This window comes from Protopterus annectens, chromosome 4.part1 (genome assembly GCF_019279795.1).
Source record: "Protopterus annectens isolate FY-2018-M chromosome 4.part1, PAN1.0, whole genome shotgun sequence".
Taxonomy (NCBI): Eukaryota; Metazoa; Chordata; order Ceratodontiformes; family Protopteridae; genus Protopterus; species Protopterus annectens.
In genome coordinates this window covers 161,698,423-161,716,267 of record NC_056734.1, presented here as the reverse complement: position 1 = coordinate 161,716,267, position 17,845 = coordinate 161,698,423, and the positions used below count along the sequence as shown (strand labels likewise).

Below are 17,845 nucleotides of genomic sequence, written 5' to 3'. Positions count from 1 at the left end.
TCCCATGAGCCACCCGAGAAGCAGGTGCTAGAGACGCTGTCCCATATGTAAGAATGAAGGTGAGATAGGACTACAGAACATAAAGAAGTTATATACTCACCGTAATGTTCCATGTTTGTAGTCCACCTCACCCTTCATTCTTACTAACCTACCCACCTACCCTGTCCATGTATCCTTGGAGGACCTGGAGACAAGATAGCATTCATCTTCTGTAGGGTGGGGACCTTTCATCTTTGTTGTTCCAAACAAGATCTGGGGATTCTTACTAGTGCACTATGGGATACCTACCTTGCCACGAGCCAACTGAGAGACTTCGAGCTTTATAATCGGCCGAATCGGAGCAGAGGATCGGCTCTGAACCCATATGTACGAATGAAGGGCGAGATGGACTACAAACATGGAATGTTATGGTGAGTACATAACTTCTTTTTCTTATTTTATAGTCTGTCCGTCTTGTCCTAGAATCTTGTAAATTTGTATAGTTCTTCTTGTGACTTTCCCTTCCTTCCCTTTTGGAACACCCAGAGTCTTCCGATACATCCCCAGAGCACCCTACCAAGGAAGTTCCTCAGAAGCATTAGTATAAAATAATACACTTGGATTCCCCTTTGGTGTCCTCTGTGAGGGTTTCCAATCTCAATGAAGGGAAGGGACCCCAGATCACCACCTGAGGAAGTCTCTTTTGGAAATCTCATAGAAATCTTACCACCAAAATGGTGTTTGGTCTTACCCCAAACCAGAGGAATTGGTGTTTTGTAAACTTTTGAGTCAGGCCCATCTACTTCTTGGGTACCCCCCCCCCCCTCCGTGGACCTTCAATCTTCTCTCCCTCCATCCTCCTACCTTTTTCTGACTTGCCCTGTTGCCTTTGGGTGATTTTTTTTTCCTGCTTGTATGATTAAATGATATATAGTGGTGCAGCAAACTCGATCTGAGGAATTTGGAGGAGAGGAACATTATGGGTAGGGGAGTAGCTCAGATGTCAGAGGCTGGAGTCGGATCTGAACACACAGGTTGAAAAGCAAATGAGAGACAACAACACAGATGGAATGTTATGGTGAGTACATAACTTCTTTTTTTAGCTACTTGGTATCCTGTAAGAAATGGAATTTAATTGTATTTCTTCAGTTGTTTTAGTTTACCAGCCTTCTGATTTTTTTTTTTATACTTAAGGATTCACTGCAGCATTTAAGGTCCATTAAGGTGGATTATTTGAAAGTTGACTCCTACAATTGTATTCATTAATGTGTTGGTACATTGATCCTGGAGTGACAAGATGCATTCTTTTGAATTGGCTAAAGATGCTTTTCTGACTTTTTCTTTTAGTTTACGAGCCTTCTGTTTTTTTATACTTAAGGATTCATTGCAGCATTTAAGGTCCATTAAGGTGGATTATGTGAAAGTTAACTCTACATTGTATTCATTAATGGGTTGGTACATTGATCTTGGAGTGATAAGATGTGTTTAGAATTAAAGATGATTTTCTGACTTTGGTATTTGACAAACTGGTTGAAGTTTAAATTGTCTGTTGTTGTCCCTACACTTTTATGTTACTGTCTTTTTTATGATGTGAGCAGTATTATTTTGTTGTTGTATTTTGTAAGTTTTGCCATGTTTCATGATTCTTTGAATAATGGCATAATAAGAAGTGTAGAATTTTTGCAGACATCTGGATAGCTTCAGCATCTTTTATTTGAAGTAATGTTGGGTACAATAGAATTAGTTTCTCCTGTTCAGCAGATAATCAGATTTGTGCTTTAACCTTTGTGCTTCCTGCCGCCAAATGATTCAGGGGACACAGATTTTTTTCTTACTTAAATCACCTGCTGTTTCAGTCTCCTGTGGGCTAAAAGCTCCTTCTGGACCTCAACTTTACGAAAAAAAAAAATCCAAAAACTGCTTCACTGTTTGGGGTTCGCCTTAAACCTCAAGAAGCCCATTGTGGTTCCCTCCCAGGATCTAGTGTTTCAGGGTTGCAGACTCAGTTCTTTTGTCAACAAGTCCCTGTCTTCCTCAGGACAAAATGATGTTCGTAAAGGAATAATTTAGTCTTTTCTCCCTTTAGATGTGATCCGAGCAAGAGAGATCTTGAGAGCCCTAGGATTTATGGCTTCTACTATTGTAAATGATTCCATGGGCCTTACTACTATATGAGGAAGATTCCGTGGTATCCCATATCTGTAGGGACAGAACACTGTCATCCTCTGAACTTTCCATTTCCTGTATTACACGAGGGAGTTTCATTGGTGGATCAACCAAATGTCACGCAATCCCAGAGTGCCATTTGTTTCCTTCCCCTTGCCAAGATATTTACACAGAAGTTTCAGACTTGGCCAGGGGAGCTTATTCCATGAATGTAAACGTCTAGGGTGTTTGGTCCAAAAAGGAGAGGGAGGACCACATAAATACCAGGGAAATGAAGGCAGTCATTGTAGCCGTGCATCACCTCTGGTCTCCAGATCCTCTGAATATTTATAGACAATGTGATAGTTATGAGGTATGTCAACAAGGCAGAACAAAATCGTACTCCCTTTGCAGACTTGTATTGACTCCTTGGGACACTGACAATACAGCACAATATGTTCTTGCTAGCAGTTTACATTTCCTCTGAGTGCAGTTTGGTGGCAGATTACTTGTAGATCCCAGGTAGACCCTCATGGATGGATGTTAAACAGAGAGGTCTTGTTGCAGATTGTCCATCAGTGGATTTCTTTGCCTCCAGTAAGAACAGGCAGCTGAGGCTGTTTTGTTCCGTAGTCTCATGCCCAGAGGTTTAGAAAGTAGGTACTATGCCTTTTTCCTTAAGGAGATACTCCTGTACAAATTCCCTTCCCTACCACTGATTCCTATTTTTTTTCTCAAAATTAAGAAGGGCAACCCCAAAATCTTGCTGGTGTCTGATTCCCTATTCGCCCAAACAGAACATGTTCCCCTTCTATTCCATCTGGCCCAGGAATAGACTTGTTTACAGAGTACAAGGTCTGTCACATTTATCCATACCTTTAGACTCTGAATCTAACTCTTTGAATAATTAGATTTTGATTCCTTTTTCTGTCTGTGTGCTGTGCAGGTTAGAAAACATGCTACTAGAAAATCGTATGTTTCCAAATGGAAGAGATTTTCAGGTTGGTGCCAGAAAAAAAAAATCGGGTCCCTTATCCTACAGATATGTCTGACATTCTTTCTTACTTGTGTGAGTTACATTATTGAGGCCTGGCATACTCTCTGTTAGTACTCATTTGTCAGCCATTTGTCTACCTTTCTTTTGATACATCTTTATCCTTGTGTTTTGAGGTAAGTTTTTAAAGGGCGTCCTTCAACTCTGGATACCTACCTCCTCCTTGAGACCTGAATTATGTTTATAAGAGCTATTTCTTGTTGCTTTTGAGCTTGCTTCGTCCATTTTCCTGAAGTTTTGTACTTGGAAGGCTGCACTGTCGGTGGCTCTTCCTTTGCTTGCAATTCATAAGCTATTTTGACCAATCATGGCTGCACTTCCCTTTTTGTCTTTTCCTAAAGATAGGTTTGCCATCAGAACTAACCCATCCTTTATGCTTAAGGTGGTTAATGTGCTGTCCTTGAACCAGGCTTCTCAACCTGTCTACCCCCCCCCCTCTCAAAACGGGAGAAATAAGTTTGCACTCTCTTTAGATTTTTACAGACAACTTGGTTTTATCTTGAGAAGACAAGTCCATAAGAAAATTAGACCAAATTTTTATTTCCTTTCAGGACATGAAGTTGCGTTTTCCTGTCTCCAAGCAGACAGGTTCCAAATGGATCTCTTCTGGCAACCCCTTTGTTGTTCTTGCCACAGAAAGGACATTCCACGTTTGGTTAAGACCCCACTCTACTGGAGTTGTAGCATTTTCTGGTGCCTTTTTTATAGGTCTTGATTCCTGATATATTTTATAAGCTGCTATGTGGTCTTCCATACATGCATACATTTGCCAAACATTACAAGATTGATGCTTTTTCTAGAGCAGGATTCACTAGGTCCATCTTTCAAGAATTTAACATCTCAAATCTTCATTCCTCTTCCCTTGAGACTTCGAAAGCTTCGAGACTTTCCATTTGTTAGTAATACTGCAACCGTGATCATAGAAAGGACATAGTACAGTTGTGTGAAAACTTATAAAAGTACATGTTGTACTGATCACTGTCGCAATGTTACATCCCATCCTCCTGCACCTTTTTGTGATGTCTTTCTCCTCTCTTTTTTATTTTTTTATTATTTATTTATTTATTTTTTTGCAAACTTTAGGGTGTGGAGCAAGAAAGTACTGAAGTACTTCACTCCCATACGTCCTTTATGAACCATATAAAATTATGGCACAAGAGGAAGACTCTTAGGCTTTGTAATCTGTCTGGAGGTATTACTATCCCTGCAGGTAGTCTCCAACAGAGATTACTCCGGCATCTAATGTTATGGTAACCATACTTTCATCATCTTGATTTCCTTGCAGGCCCTTAACTCATTGAAGGCCTTTTCCTCCAGCTCTATAACCTGGTCCCCTGAAATTTTACACCATCGTCTTTGGCTTGTTTTCTCTTTTCCCTCCATAGGCCACACAGTGGCATGATCAGTGCAAACAGTGCCTTTGTCTGGACACTATCTGAGTATTCACTTAGTTTAGAACCATATCCAGAATTCTGTGCATTGTGGTTCAGATGTTCTTCGTGTTTCACTGTTGCAGTCATTACATTTGGGTAATCTGCTGGCAGGTTGCCCTCAGTCGGCCTGATTAACAAAGTCTTGGGTCCTGCGTCAGTCGCTGTCCCTTCTTCCATGACGTCAGGTCGTCAGTGGTATAAAACATGCAGCCAATGCCATTACATCAGTCTTTCTTGCCGCGCGGTGCCCGAAGCAGAAGCTGTTCAAAAGTGCCGGTCGGCAGACTCCTGAAATTTTTGTTTTCGAGTTTCAGATCCGAAGTCTTCAACTGAAAAGCTAAGTACCCCGTTGGGGAAACTTTTTCTTGCTCCTTACCGATATCAGTAAAAGTTAATAATTGCATTACTTGTGGGAAGTAAATACCTCATAAGGATTTTCATTTGTACTGTATTCCTTGCCTAGGCCCTGACCACAACGTACCTTGCTGTAGGTTTTGTGCTTTATTTAATCAAACGTCGGTACATTTTTGCTTCTAAATATTTTGGCTCACGCTTTAATTATCCAGAAATGTCGTCGGTTAGCAATCAGACTACTGGAATACCTAAAAAACGCAAAGAAGAAGACAGAGACAAGCCGTTGAGGTCCAAAACTGCCGACAACGCTTCTCCTAGGCCAGTCGCCAGTTCGTCAGTACTCAGTGAGGTGCTTTCGCAGCCCCTGATACCCGCTACGTCTGATTCACAGGCCTCTACTGAGACCCATTCAGAGTCCGGTATGCCACGAGATGCTTCAATTATGGAACCCGTGGATGTCTCTACCTTGGATGGGTCCGGAGCCGCTGTGCAGGCAGCGGCTTCTGAGGGTGTTTTCAGGCCTACCGATTTGTGTATTAGACTAACACCAACTTCAAAACTAAAGCCAAAATCTCGACCTATGCCTCCGACGCCTGGGCCACATGTGCAGGCCCCCATGTTTAAAAAACAAATGATCAAAATGGCTGAAGATTTAATTACTCTAATCAGGGGTAGCCAACACCCCCCTTCTAAGTGGCCTAGGCAAGACATGATTATGAACCTTCTGAACAGGATTCAATTTCTTTTGACTCCTCTAATGAACAGGAATTGTCTATACCTACTTATGAGGACTCTGATGCAGAAGATTCCATTCCTTGTGCTTCTCCCCCTGAGGATTTTTCTTTTGGGGAAACTGTACATACCTTAAGGGAACATTTCCACTGGGAAAGTCAGGATTTCTCTGAATCTAAAGAGAGACTTGGGGATTTTCTTCTTCTTCCTCAGCATAGGCCTTTGGCTATACCTTCTGTTCTAGACATTTGTTGATGATGTTTTTTCAGAATCTAGTATGGCTCCTGATTCTCTGCCTCCGGCTCCTTGTAAGCCAGACAGATACTACAGGGTTCCTGTCTCCCACAAATTCCTTTTCAAAAATCCTGTTGCAGATCCTGAAACCATTCTTCAGGGTCCAAAGGGCATTAAGGCTTCTACCGCTAAAAATTCTACCCCTTCTGATAGTGGTTCCAGGGCGCTGGATAGATGGGGTAAGAAGGTTTACACTTCTGCAACCTTGGCAGTCAGGGCTTTAAACTGTCAATTTCATATGCTAAAACATCAACAACATATCATGGGATTGCTTAAACAGAAAATGATAATTTCTGACTGTGTGGAAAACAAAGATTTACAGGATTTATTGCATTCAGCTGAACAAGTTGGAAAACATACTTTGCAATGTGATTTTGATTCTTTGGAGGCCTCTTGCAGTGCTGCTGTAAATGGGTCTGTGCTAAGAAGGCATGCTTGACTCAGTGCAAAATCTGCCTGATCATGTTAAAGCAAAATTATTGGATGCTCCTTTACAACTGGACCGTCTCTTTGGTAATAAGGCTGAAGACGTTTTAAAAAAGATGGAAGATAAAGCTAAATCTAGGCAAACTGTGAAAGATTTCTTACAAGTGCAGCCTTCAAGATTTAGTAGGCACTGGCCTATTAAGAACTGGTCCTTTCCAGTTCCTTCGAGAGCCACTCAAGTCAAACCCAGACATTCCAAAGGCCTCCAGGGTTCAGTCACAAGGGACTTTCAGAACAAAACAATGGGGTGCCTCCTCTTCCAAATCTGGAAACAAGACACCTCCCTATGGTAAGCAGTCTCAATGACTTCCCTTTACACTTACCAAGCACTTACCTTTTAGCTGCCCCTTTGGGGGGAAACTGGCTCTTCATGCAAGTAACTGCTAACTTATAACCCAGGATAAATGGGTTTTAAATATAGTATCCCAGGGATACAGATTTAATTTCCACACATTGCCAATTCCAAACGGATGGCCAGACTTGCCCCCAAATCAGTGGGCAGAGGCCCAGAAACAAGTACTTTCCCTCATGAGCATGGGGGCTATTCAACCAGTACCAGAAGAGAAAAAGGGACAAGGTTTCTATTCAAGACTTTTTCTGGTACCCAGAAAAGACAAATCATGGCGTCCAATTCTGGACTTATCTACTCTAAACACCTGTCTGGACATTCCAAAATTCAAGATGCTGACTCTCCACCAGTTACTTCCTATGCTAGGCAAAGATGCCTGGTTGGCAACTCTAGATTTAAGAGGCTTACCTGCATATCCCAATCTGGGAATCTGGCAGAAGATACCTCCGCTTCAAAGTAGGCTACTTGCATTACCAGTTTTCTGCACTGCTCTTTGGCTTATCTACTGCGCCCAGCGTCTTTACAATGTGCCTGGCTCCAGTAATTGCGTTTTGCAGGTAAAGAAATATTCAAATATATCCATACCTGAACGATTGTCTAATTCAGGCAGAAAACAAGGACACTCTTCTAAACCATCTATGTATGTGTCTTTCGGCTTTTCCCGGTTAGGGGTCGCCATAGTTGAACTCCGGTCCGCTAATGATTGGCAGTTGATTTTTACGTGCCAAGTTGCCAGCCCTGACGCACAACCTTCAACGAAGGTATGCCCATTCACGCATGTCTCCATGCAGAAGACGCTCTAGCTGAGAATTGAATCAGACAGCGTCTTACTGTGAGGCGACAATGCTACCGCAGCACCACCACAGCGGATTACTCTTCTAAACGATCTGGCGTTTGTAAAAAGGGTTCTAACTTGTCTAGGGTACACTATAAATGAAAAGAAATCACAACTGTTACCCTCTCAAAAATTACATTCCTGGGTGCAAGCTTGTATACAACTGCCCAGATGGCTTTCCTTACGCCAGAGAAGCAGATTCGTTTGGTGACTTAATTCAAACAGGTGGCCACAAACACCCTGCTTTCTGCAAGGCAAATACTGCAAGCCTTGGGGTTCATGGCCTCCTGCATTCTTCTAATTCCATATGCAAGACTGCATATGAGGAAACTTCATTGGTACTTAGTCTATGGAGTCAGCATTGTCACAGCCTGGAAACAATGATTCCTGTCATACCTTGCCTGCAACTAGAGTTCCTATGGTGGGCAGAGGCCTGCCACCAAAACAAGGGACTGCCATTCACACCACCCCTGCCGCCCAAACCCTAACTACAGACACATTAGACTATGCTTTGGGGGCACATCTGGCAGGGAAGTGCATTCAGGGCAAATGGAGCTCAAATCAAATGCACCTTCATATCAATCAAAAAGAAATGCTGGCTATACAGAATGCACTGACAGCCTTCAAGGACTACCTTCATCCAGGACAATTAATGATAAAGACAGACAGCACCACGGTTATGTGGTACATAAACAAGCAGGGGGGTACACAGTTGGACAGATTTTGCACAAGAACTCATCACAAAAAAGCCTGGAAAGTGGATGCTGTATCCTTCAGCTGGAAAAACCTATCAGTCTATGCCTTTCCTCCTCTGCCTCTGCTCTCCAAAGTTCAACTAAAAGTCAAGCAGGACAAACCAAAAATGATTTTGATTGCTCCAGACTGGCCTCGCCAACACTGGTACCCACTCCTGCGCAATGTGTCGCACCTTCCACCCTGGCACCTACCTCAGACACCTTACTTACTGTCTCAGCAGAACAACCAAATTCTGCACACTCAGCTCATAACTTTGAATCTTGCAACGTGGCTAATCACCTAAATTCACCCTTAGCAAATCTGTGATGGATGTCATTTTGTAGGCGAGAAGGCCGAGTACTAGAAAATCTTATGCTGACAAATGGAAAAGATTTTGTGCCTGGAATCAGTCTCAAGGGATAAAGCACAGCAGTGCCCAACATTTCTCAGATTTTACAATACTTAACTGAGATGCTTCACAAGGGCCTGTCCTTTTCTTCCATAAAAATCCATGCCTCAGTCATTTCAGCTCATTACAACACAGAACCTCTCCTCTTCTCTCATCCTCTGCTAAAGCAGTATCTCAGAGGGGCCAAAAACTTAAGACCACCCAGGAGAGCTTCAACCCCCTGCCTGGGACCTCCAATTTTGTATTGGAAAAGCTCACTCTCCCTCCTTTCGAGCCAGCTGCTACTGCAGACTTAAAATGTCTCTCCTGGAAAACAGCTTTCCTTTTAGCAGTCACTTCAGCTAGAAGGATTTCCGAATTACAGGCTGTTATGGCAATGGAGGCTTTCATAATTTTTCATGCGAACACGGTATCTCTCAGGACCAATCCATCCTTCATGCCTAAGGTGGTATCCAGTGTGGCTCTTAATCAGACCATTCATTTGACAACTTTCTTTCCCAATCCACAGAACAAGGGGGAATGGATTCTGCATTCATTGGATGTACAGAGACAACTTAGATTTTACTTAAACAGGACAAAATCTCAAAGAAAATCTGAACAACTGCTGGTGGTATTTGCTGCAGGGGCAGAGGGAAAGGCTATTTCAAAGCGAAAGCAAGCCATTTCCAAATGGATAAGCCATTGTATTTGTTTCTGCTATATGCACCATGGAAAAACTATCCACCAGGGGATCAGATCCCATTCCACCAGGGCTGCATCTACTTCTACAGCCTTTCTCAGAGGTGTTCCTACCAGGGACATTCTAGAAGCTGCTACCTGGAGCTCAGTTCATATGTTCACCAAACATTACCATTTACCACTTTTCTCTAAATCCAGAGTTGGCTTTGTCACTGCTGTCCTGCAGGGCCTTATAGCTGGTCCTAATGCTGTATAATTCCCTCCACCCAACCACAGCTTTGGGAATCTACCCAAATGTAATGACTGCAACAGTGAATCACGAAGAACATAGTACAGTTGTGTACACTTACCATAAATGTAGATGTTCGAGTGTATTCACTGTTGCAGTCCTGGTTACCCTCCCTCCAGCCCCCTATTTTTCTCTGGCTATACCTCTCCTTTCTTTCACTATGCTTAAAAGCCCTTTTGGTGTATTTGCTTTTAGAATTGGAGGTATATTTTTTGTGTTTTTAATTTTATTTGCTCCCCATTTGGGGGGCACCTGACATCTGAGGCAAGAAAAACTGATGCAATGGCGTCGGCTGCATGTTTTATACTCCTGACATCATGGAAGAAGGGACAGCAACCGACGCAGGACCCAAGACTTTGTTAATCAGGCCGACTGAGGACAACCTGCCAGCAGATTTTCCAAATGTAATGACTGCAACAGTGAATACACTGGAACATTTACATTTACGGTAAGTGTAAACAACTATACTTTTTGGCACAAACCCCTAATGGTCCACGACATCAGTCACTCTCCATTTCCCCTGTGTTCTGCAACTCAGGCTCTCTCACATTTGCTTTTGGAAGGCTCAAATCCCCCATAACAGTTGTCCTCCTCTTTGCCCACTCATTTATTTTTTTCCCGGTTTCATAGTGTTTTTATTCGATGTGCCTGGGTCCAGGTGTACTGCCACAGTCAACCAGTATTATTTCATCTGCCTTTCTCCATCTTAACTACAGTGATAATGGACTGTCTTTCTCCCAACTTCCTCTATCTTTTCCACAAATACTGCCTTAGGTTCTGACCCTCACTACTCCCTTATCCCTTTCATCACACACACACACACACACACACACACACACACACACACACACACACACACACACACACACACCTTTCATTTGATGGTCTTCCTTATCTGCATTTCCATAGCTGTCTGTCCTTGTCATTCCCAAGCTACCTATATCTCAGCACCTCCATAGATGTGTACCTGATTAAAAAGCAAAACTGAAAGAGAAAAATGACAAGTATGTCAGCAGTGAAGTAGAGCAGGATTCTGCAAATCAGAGAAGACATATCAGTTATTGATTGAGCCCAGTTTTAAAATAAAAGCGCTGTTATAAACTATGTAATTAGCAGGTGATGAAAACCTTCTGCACCCGTAACACCACATGCTTGCTTTATTACTCACCTTTCATAGTTGCTTGACCTCAGAGATGAGTGTGGTACTCAGAATTGCAGAAATAAGGTATTTTACTTGGAGACATCTGAGATTATATGGCCATGGACTGAGAATTTAAATGTTCTAGAAGCATGGGGGTGCGGGTGGGGGTAAAAAAATTGTACCAAGTTTCTTTGAATGTGAAAGGAAAGTAAATGATACTTACAGCTGCATTATTCCAGTGTGGTAGTAGTACACAGTATTTCCAGTTGCTGTGAGTTTTGGTATTCAGTATGGTTGATCAAGCTGCATACTTGTATAGTTGTGTCTTTTGATATGCATCTTTCATACATTCGTTAGTTTATTGTCGGTACTTAGTTTATCCAGGTCATTGTTGCAGTTGAGACCGTCTCAGATGTTCTTCGTGTTTCAGTGTTGCAGTCATTAGATGTGGGTTATCTGCTTGCAGGTAGCCCTCAGTCAGCCTGATTATCAAAGTCTTGGGTCCTGCGTCGGTTGCTGTCTCATCTTCCATGACGTCAGGTAGTCAGGGGTATAAAGCATGCAACCGACACCATTACATCAGTCTTTCTTGCCGTGCGATGCCTGAAGCAGAAGCAGTTCGCAAGTGCTGGTCGGCCGACTCCTGAAATTTTCGTTTTTGAGTTTCAGATCCGAAGTCTTCAACTAAGCTAAGTACCCCGTTGGGGATCCTTTTTCTTGCTCTAAACCTATGTCAGTAAAAGTTAACAATTGTATTTCCTGTGGAAAGCAACTACCTCATAAAGATTTTCATACGTACCTCGCTGTCTGTTTTGTGCCTTATTGAAACCTTGTACTATTCGTCGTCTGTTAATTTTTGCATCTAAATATTTTGGCATTCGGTTCAATTATCCAGAAAGGGCTTCGGTAAGGCACCTGACTACCGATACTCCGAAAAACACAAAGATAAAGACAGACCACATAGGTCCAAAGTTGCCAACAACTCTTCTGCTAAGCTAGTCACCAGTTCGCCGTTACTCAGTGAGGCGCTTTCGCAGCCCCTGATACCTGTTACTTCAGATTCGCAGGCCTCTACTGAGACCCATTCGGAGTCCAGTATGCCGCGTGATGCTTCTTCAACTGTGGAACCTGCGGATGTCTCTACCTTGGATGGGTCCGGAGCCGCTGTGCAGGCACCAGCTTCTGAGCATGTATTCAGGCCTACTGACATGCATATTAAACCAACCCCATCTTCTTCTTCAAGGCCTAAAACTCGATCCATGCCTAGAAAACCGACACTCAGACTGCATGGTCAGGCCCTTATGTCTAAAAAAACAAATGATAAGAATGGTTGAAGACTTTATTACTCTAATCAGGGAAAGCCACCCTTCTCCCTCTGAGACCTAGTACTGATTTTCCTTCTGATTCTTCTGATCAGGATTCTGAAATTTCTGTTTTGTCTGATGACCAGGAGTTGCCCTTACCTACCTATGAGGATTCTGATTCAGAGGACTCCATTCCCTCTGCTTCCCCTCCAGATGATTTCTCTTTTATTGAAACCTTGCATACTCTTAGGGAGCATTTCCGCTGGGAAAGCCAGGATTACTCTGACTCCAAAAAGAGGCTTAGGGAATTCTTACTCTTACCTCAACACAGGCCTTTAGCTATCCCTCCTGTACTGGACATTGTAGATAATGCCTTCTCGGAATATAGCCTGGCCCCTGACAATTTTCCTCTTGCTCCCAGAAAACCTGATGGGTATTACAGGGTACCTGACTGTCACAAGTTCCTCTTTAAAAATCCTACTGCGGATCCTGAGACCGTTTCACAGGGACCCAAGAGCATTAAGGCTAATACTGCCAAAAACCCTTCCCCTCTGATAGAGATTCCAGGGCCCTGGACAGATGAGGTAAGAAAGTATACACTTCTGCAACTTTGGCCATTAGGGCCTTAAACTGCCAGTTTCATATGTTAAAGTATCAGCAGCATATTATTGGATTGCTTAAACAGAAAATGACGTTGATTCCTGACTGTGCTGAAAATAAAGAATTGCAGGATTTAATGCATTCTGCTGAACAAGTTGGAAAACATACTTTGCAATGTGGTTTGATTCATTAGAGGCATCTTGCAGGGCTGCTGTCACTGGGTCTGTGCTTAGAAGGCATGCTTGGCTTAAGGAGCAATCTTTGCCAGATCATGTTAAAGCTAAATTACTGGATGCTCCCTTAAGCCAAGACCGTCTGTTTGACAACAAAGCAGAAGAATTACTTAAAAAGATGGAGGAAAAAGCTAAATCTATGCAAACTGTTAAAGATTTCCTGCAAGTTCAGCCTCCCAGATTTAGTAGGCATTGGCCCTCTAAGAATTGGTCCTTTCCTGCCTCTTCCAGGCCTTCTCAGTCCAAACCCAGAACTAGCAGAACACCCAGGCTTCAGTCCCAAGGTACTCACAGGCCTAAGCAGTGGGGGGCTCCCACTTCCAAATCTGGGAGTAGTAAGACTCCCCCTATGGTAAACTGTCTCAATGACTTAACTTTAAACCTTCCAAACCCTGCTCAACTGACCGTTCCATTAGGGGGAAAGCTCGCCCTACTTGCAAATAATTGGGAACGCATTACCCAAGACAAATGGGTTTTAAATATAGTTTCCCAAGGATACAGATTCCACTTCCACTCCTTACCAACCCCAAACAGTTGGCCAGGCCTACCCCCAATCAGTGGGCAGAGACTTAAAAGCAAGTTCTCTCTCTTCTAAGCATCAGGGCTATTCAACCTGTCTCAGAAGAAGAATGGGGGCAAGGTTTCTACTCAAGACTTTTCCTGGTACCCAGAAAAGACAGTTCTTGGCGTCCTATCCTGGACCTGTCCTTCCTAAACACTTATTTGGTAATCCCAAAATTCAAAATGCTAACTCTTCATCAGCTGCTTCCCATGCTAGGCAAAAATACCTGGTTGGCAACACTGGATTTAAAGGAGGCCTACCTGCACATCCCAATAAGGGAATTTTGCAGAAGATATCTATGCTTCAGACCAGGCTACATGCACTATCAGTTCTCTGCACTGCCCTTTGGCTTATCTACTGCGCCCAGGGTATTCACAAAGTGCCTAGCTCCAGTCATTGCATTTTGCAAGGAAAGAAATATTCAGATATACCCATACCTGGATGATTGTCTAATTCAGGCAGAAAGCCAGGACATACTATTAAATCATCTGGCGTTTGTAAAGAAATTGTTAACTTCTCTGGGGTACACCATAAACGAAAAGAATCTCATACCCTGCCAACAAATTGTATTCCTGGGAGCAAGCTTGAATAAACTTCCCAGATGGTCTACCTCACGCCAGAGAAACAAGTTCACTTGACAGCCTACTTCAAACTACTGGCCACAAAGACCCAGCTATCTGCAAGCCACAAAGACCCAGCTGTCTGCAAGGAAAATACTGCAAGCCCTGGGGTTCATGGCCTTTTGCATTCTACTAATTCCATATGCAAGACTGCATATGAGGAAACTACAATGGTATCTAAAAAGCCTATGGTGTCAACATTCTCAGGACCTAGAGTCAATGATTCCTATCATACCTTGTCTAAAGATAGAGTTCCTTTGGTGGGCAGAGGCCTGCCACCAAAACAAGGGACTGCCATTCACTCTACCCCTGCCGCCCAAACCCTAACAGCAGACTCATCAGACTATGCATGGGGGCCTCAGTTGGCAAGGCAGTGCATTCAGGGCAAATGGAACCAAAGTCAAATGCACCTGCATGAAATGTTAGCTGAATAGAATGCTGTGACAGCATTCAAGGACCACATTCTTCCAGGACAGTTGTTGGTAAAGATGGACAACACCACTGTTATGTGGTACATAAACAAGCAAGGGGGAACCCACTCATACCCTCTCTGCAGACTAACCATGGGTCTGTGGAACATCCTTGAGCTAACAGGTGCACCTACAAGCTCAATTCCTGCCAGGCAAGCTAAATACACTGGCAGACGACCTAAGCAGAAATCTCATGGACCCACACGAGTGGAAACTGGAACCAAAGATATTCAACATGTTGAGAAACAAATGGGGAGCCCAGATATAGACCTGTTTGTCCAATTGGTAGTTCTGAGGGGGAGGCAAATTCTGCACTAGGATTCCCCACAAACAAGCTTGGAAAGTGGATGCCCTGTCCTTCACCTGGAAAAACCTATTAGTTTATGCCTTTCCCCCTCTGCCTCTCCTCTCCAGAGTGCTACTAAAGATCAAACGGGACAAACCAAGGACAGTACTGATTTCACCAGAATGGCCACGCCAACACTGGAACCCCCTCTTGCGCAGTGTGTCACTGCTGGCACCATGGCACCTGCCTCAGACCCCTGTCCTGCTGTCCCAGCAGGAGGGCCAGATTCTGCACCCACAGCTTCAAACCCTGAACCTTGCAAAATGGCGAATTACCTGATCTCCACGTTACCATCCCTCAGTAAGCAAGTGATGGATGTCATTCTGGAGGCAAGGAGGCCAAGTACTAGAAAATCCTATGCTGAAAAATGGAAAATATTCTGTTCCTGGAGACAAACTCAGGGGATGGGCACAGCAGTGCCCAATTTACCACATATTCTTCAACACTTAACTGAGATGCTTCACAAGGTCCTTTCCTTTTTCTTCCATCAAAATTCATGCCTCTGCCATTTCAGCACATTAGAATACAGAGCCACCCCTCTTCTCTCATCCACTGCTGAAGCAGTTCCTCAGAGGGGTCAAAAACATAAGGCCACCCAGGAGAGCCCCTACTCCAGCCTGGGACCTTAACTTTGTATTGGAAAAGCTCACTCTACCTCCCTTTGAGCCAGCTGCAAATGCAGAGTTGAAATTCCTTTCTTGGAAAACAACCTTCCTTCTAGCCATCACTTCAGCAAGAAGGGTGTCTGAATTACAGGCCCTCATGGCAGTAGAGCCTTTCATCATCTTTCATGCGGACAGGGTGTCCCTCAGGACCAATCCTTCCTTTATGCCCAAGGTGGTATCCAGTGTGGCCCTTAATCAGTCCATTCAGTTGCCAACCTTCTTTTCTAATCCACAGAACAAAGGGGAACGAATATTGCACTCCTTGGACGTGCACAGACAACTTGGATTTTACTTGTACAGGACTAAGCCTCTCAGGAAATCTGAACAGCTGCTGGTTGCATTTGCTGCAGGGTCACAGAGGAAGGTAATTTCAAAGCAAACCATTTCTAAGTGGATAGGCCATTGCATTAATTTCTTCTGTAAGCACCATGGAAAACCTACCCCACAGGGGATAAGATCACATTCCACCAGGGCTGTATCTACCTCTACAGCCTTTCTCAGAGGTGTCCCTACCAGGGACATCCTAGAAGCTGCTACCTGGAGTTCTGTACATACCTTTACCAAGCATTACCACTTTCCAAATTTTTCTAAATCCAGAGCTGGCTTTGCCACTGCTGTCTTGCAGGGCCTTATAGCTGGCCGTAATGCTATCTAATTGCCTCCTCCTATCCTTAGCTTTGGGAATCTACCCAAATGTGATGACTGCAACAGTGAAACACGAAGAACATAGTACGGTTGTGTACACTTACCATAACCATCGAGTGTATTCACTGTTGCAGTCCTGGTTACCCTCCCTCCAGCCCCCTGACTTCTATTGCCTATACCTCTGTTCTTGTTTACTATGCTTAAAGCTTTCTGGTGTATTTGCTTTTTGTTGGAGGTGTAACCTTGTATATAATTACTTCCCATTATGGGGGCACCTGACATCTGGGGCAAGAAAAACTGATGTAATGGCGTTGGCTGCATGCTTTATACCCCTGACTACCTGACGTCATGGAAGATGAGACAGCAACCTACGCAGGACCCAAGACTTTGATAATCAGGCCAACTGAGGGCTACCTGCAAGCAGATAACCCAAATGTGATGACTGCAACAGTGAATACACTCTAACATCTACATTTATGGTAAGTGTACACAACTGTACTTTCTTTTATATCTTTGGCATGTTTGAGGTAATTTTGAGCATCTATCACAATCCCTCTTGGTCAGAGGAAGGACTTGCAAACTCCACACACACAGCATCCCAACCTGGAGCCAAACCGGAAAACCAAGTTCTGTGTGGTAGCACTAGCCACTGTGGCACAGTCAGAAAATAAGCATGCACTTATTTATAGTAGATTTGTGCCCTTTGCTCAATTTGTATTGTATGGAACTCTGTGCTTTATGTCTGTCTACTGTATGTAGTTGTTTTATGCATTTTTATGAAGGTCATAGCTGAACGTGGTCCACACAAAATCAGTTTTCTCACTTTGTTATAAAGTAAAGAATATAATAAAACAAAATTTTTCATGCTTTTATACTGCATGGAGACTAGGCAACTGACTTTATGCATTTACTTTTTAGGGTTGTTCTGATGATGGCCAAATAAAGAAGGGGAAATTTGAACTTTCTGGTGTGAAGCACAAAACATTGGAGATTGACTTTGTAAAAAAGGTGCGTCTAGTTTTGAAATTTGTATAGTTGCTAACAGTTTATTCACTGTATAGAAACCTGCCACATGCTTGCAAGTATGTATTGTGGCTAACATAAGAGTACCTGTAGCTGCTCTTTTGTGTTCTTCATAGTGTGTTATATAGTGTTACATCTTTGCTATAGAATTCATTTTTTCAGTGCTGTAGGGCACAGATGCTCTGGGAAGAGCAATGTATAACTGAAAGATGAAAGCGTACGTTTTGTAGCTTTCTTAGCTTTGCTTCCGTCTAAACAGTACAACAGGTTGCGTGCCCTCATCAAAGTAATTCACAAGCACCATGATATTGCATCCCCATGAATGTGTGCTTCACAGATATGCTGCACAATAAGAGTTAAATTTACACATTCAGCCTTGCTCCTCTTTAAATAAAACTGTAGGTCTAATAGGGCAGCTGCATATCCTATGTTGTTGTAGCTGCCAGTATCAGGCCCAGGTTTAT

The 17,845-nt window shown here is 43.2% G+C and overlaps 1 protein-coding gene across 2 annotated transcripts in view; it reads left to right on the top strand.

Annotated features, from left to right (window-relative positions):
- Positions 1–17,845, top strand: part of SKIL (SKI like proto-oncogene) — a 234,122-nt gene that overhangs the window by 83,756 nt on the left and 132,521 nt on the right. For both annotated transcript variants that reach the window (XM_044070063.1, XM_044070064.1), the window contains exon 3: positions 17,277–17,366. In XM_044070063.1, the coding sequence (XP_043925998.1) occupies positions 17,277–17,366 (90 nt within the window). The remainder of the gene's footprint in view (positions 1–17,276; positions 17,367–17,845) is intronic.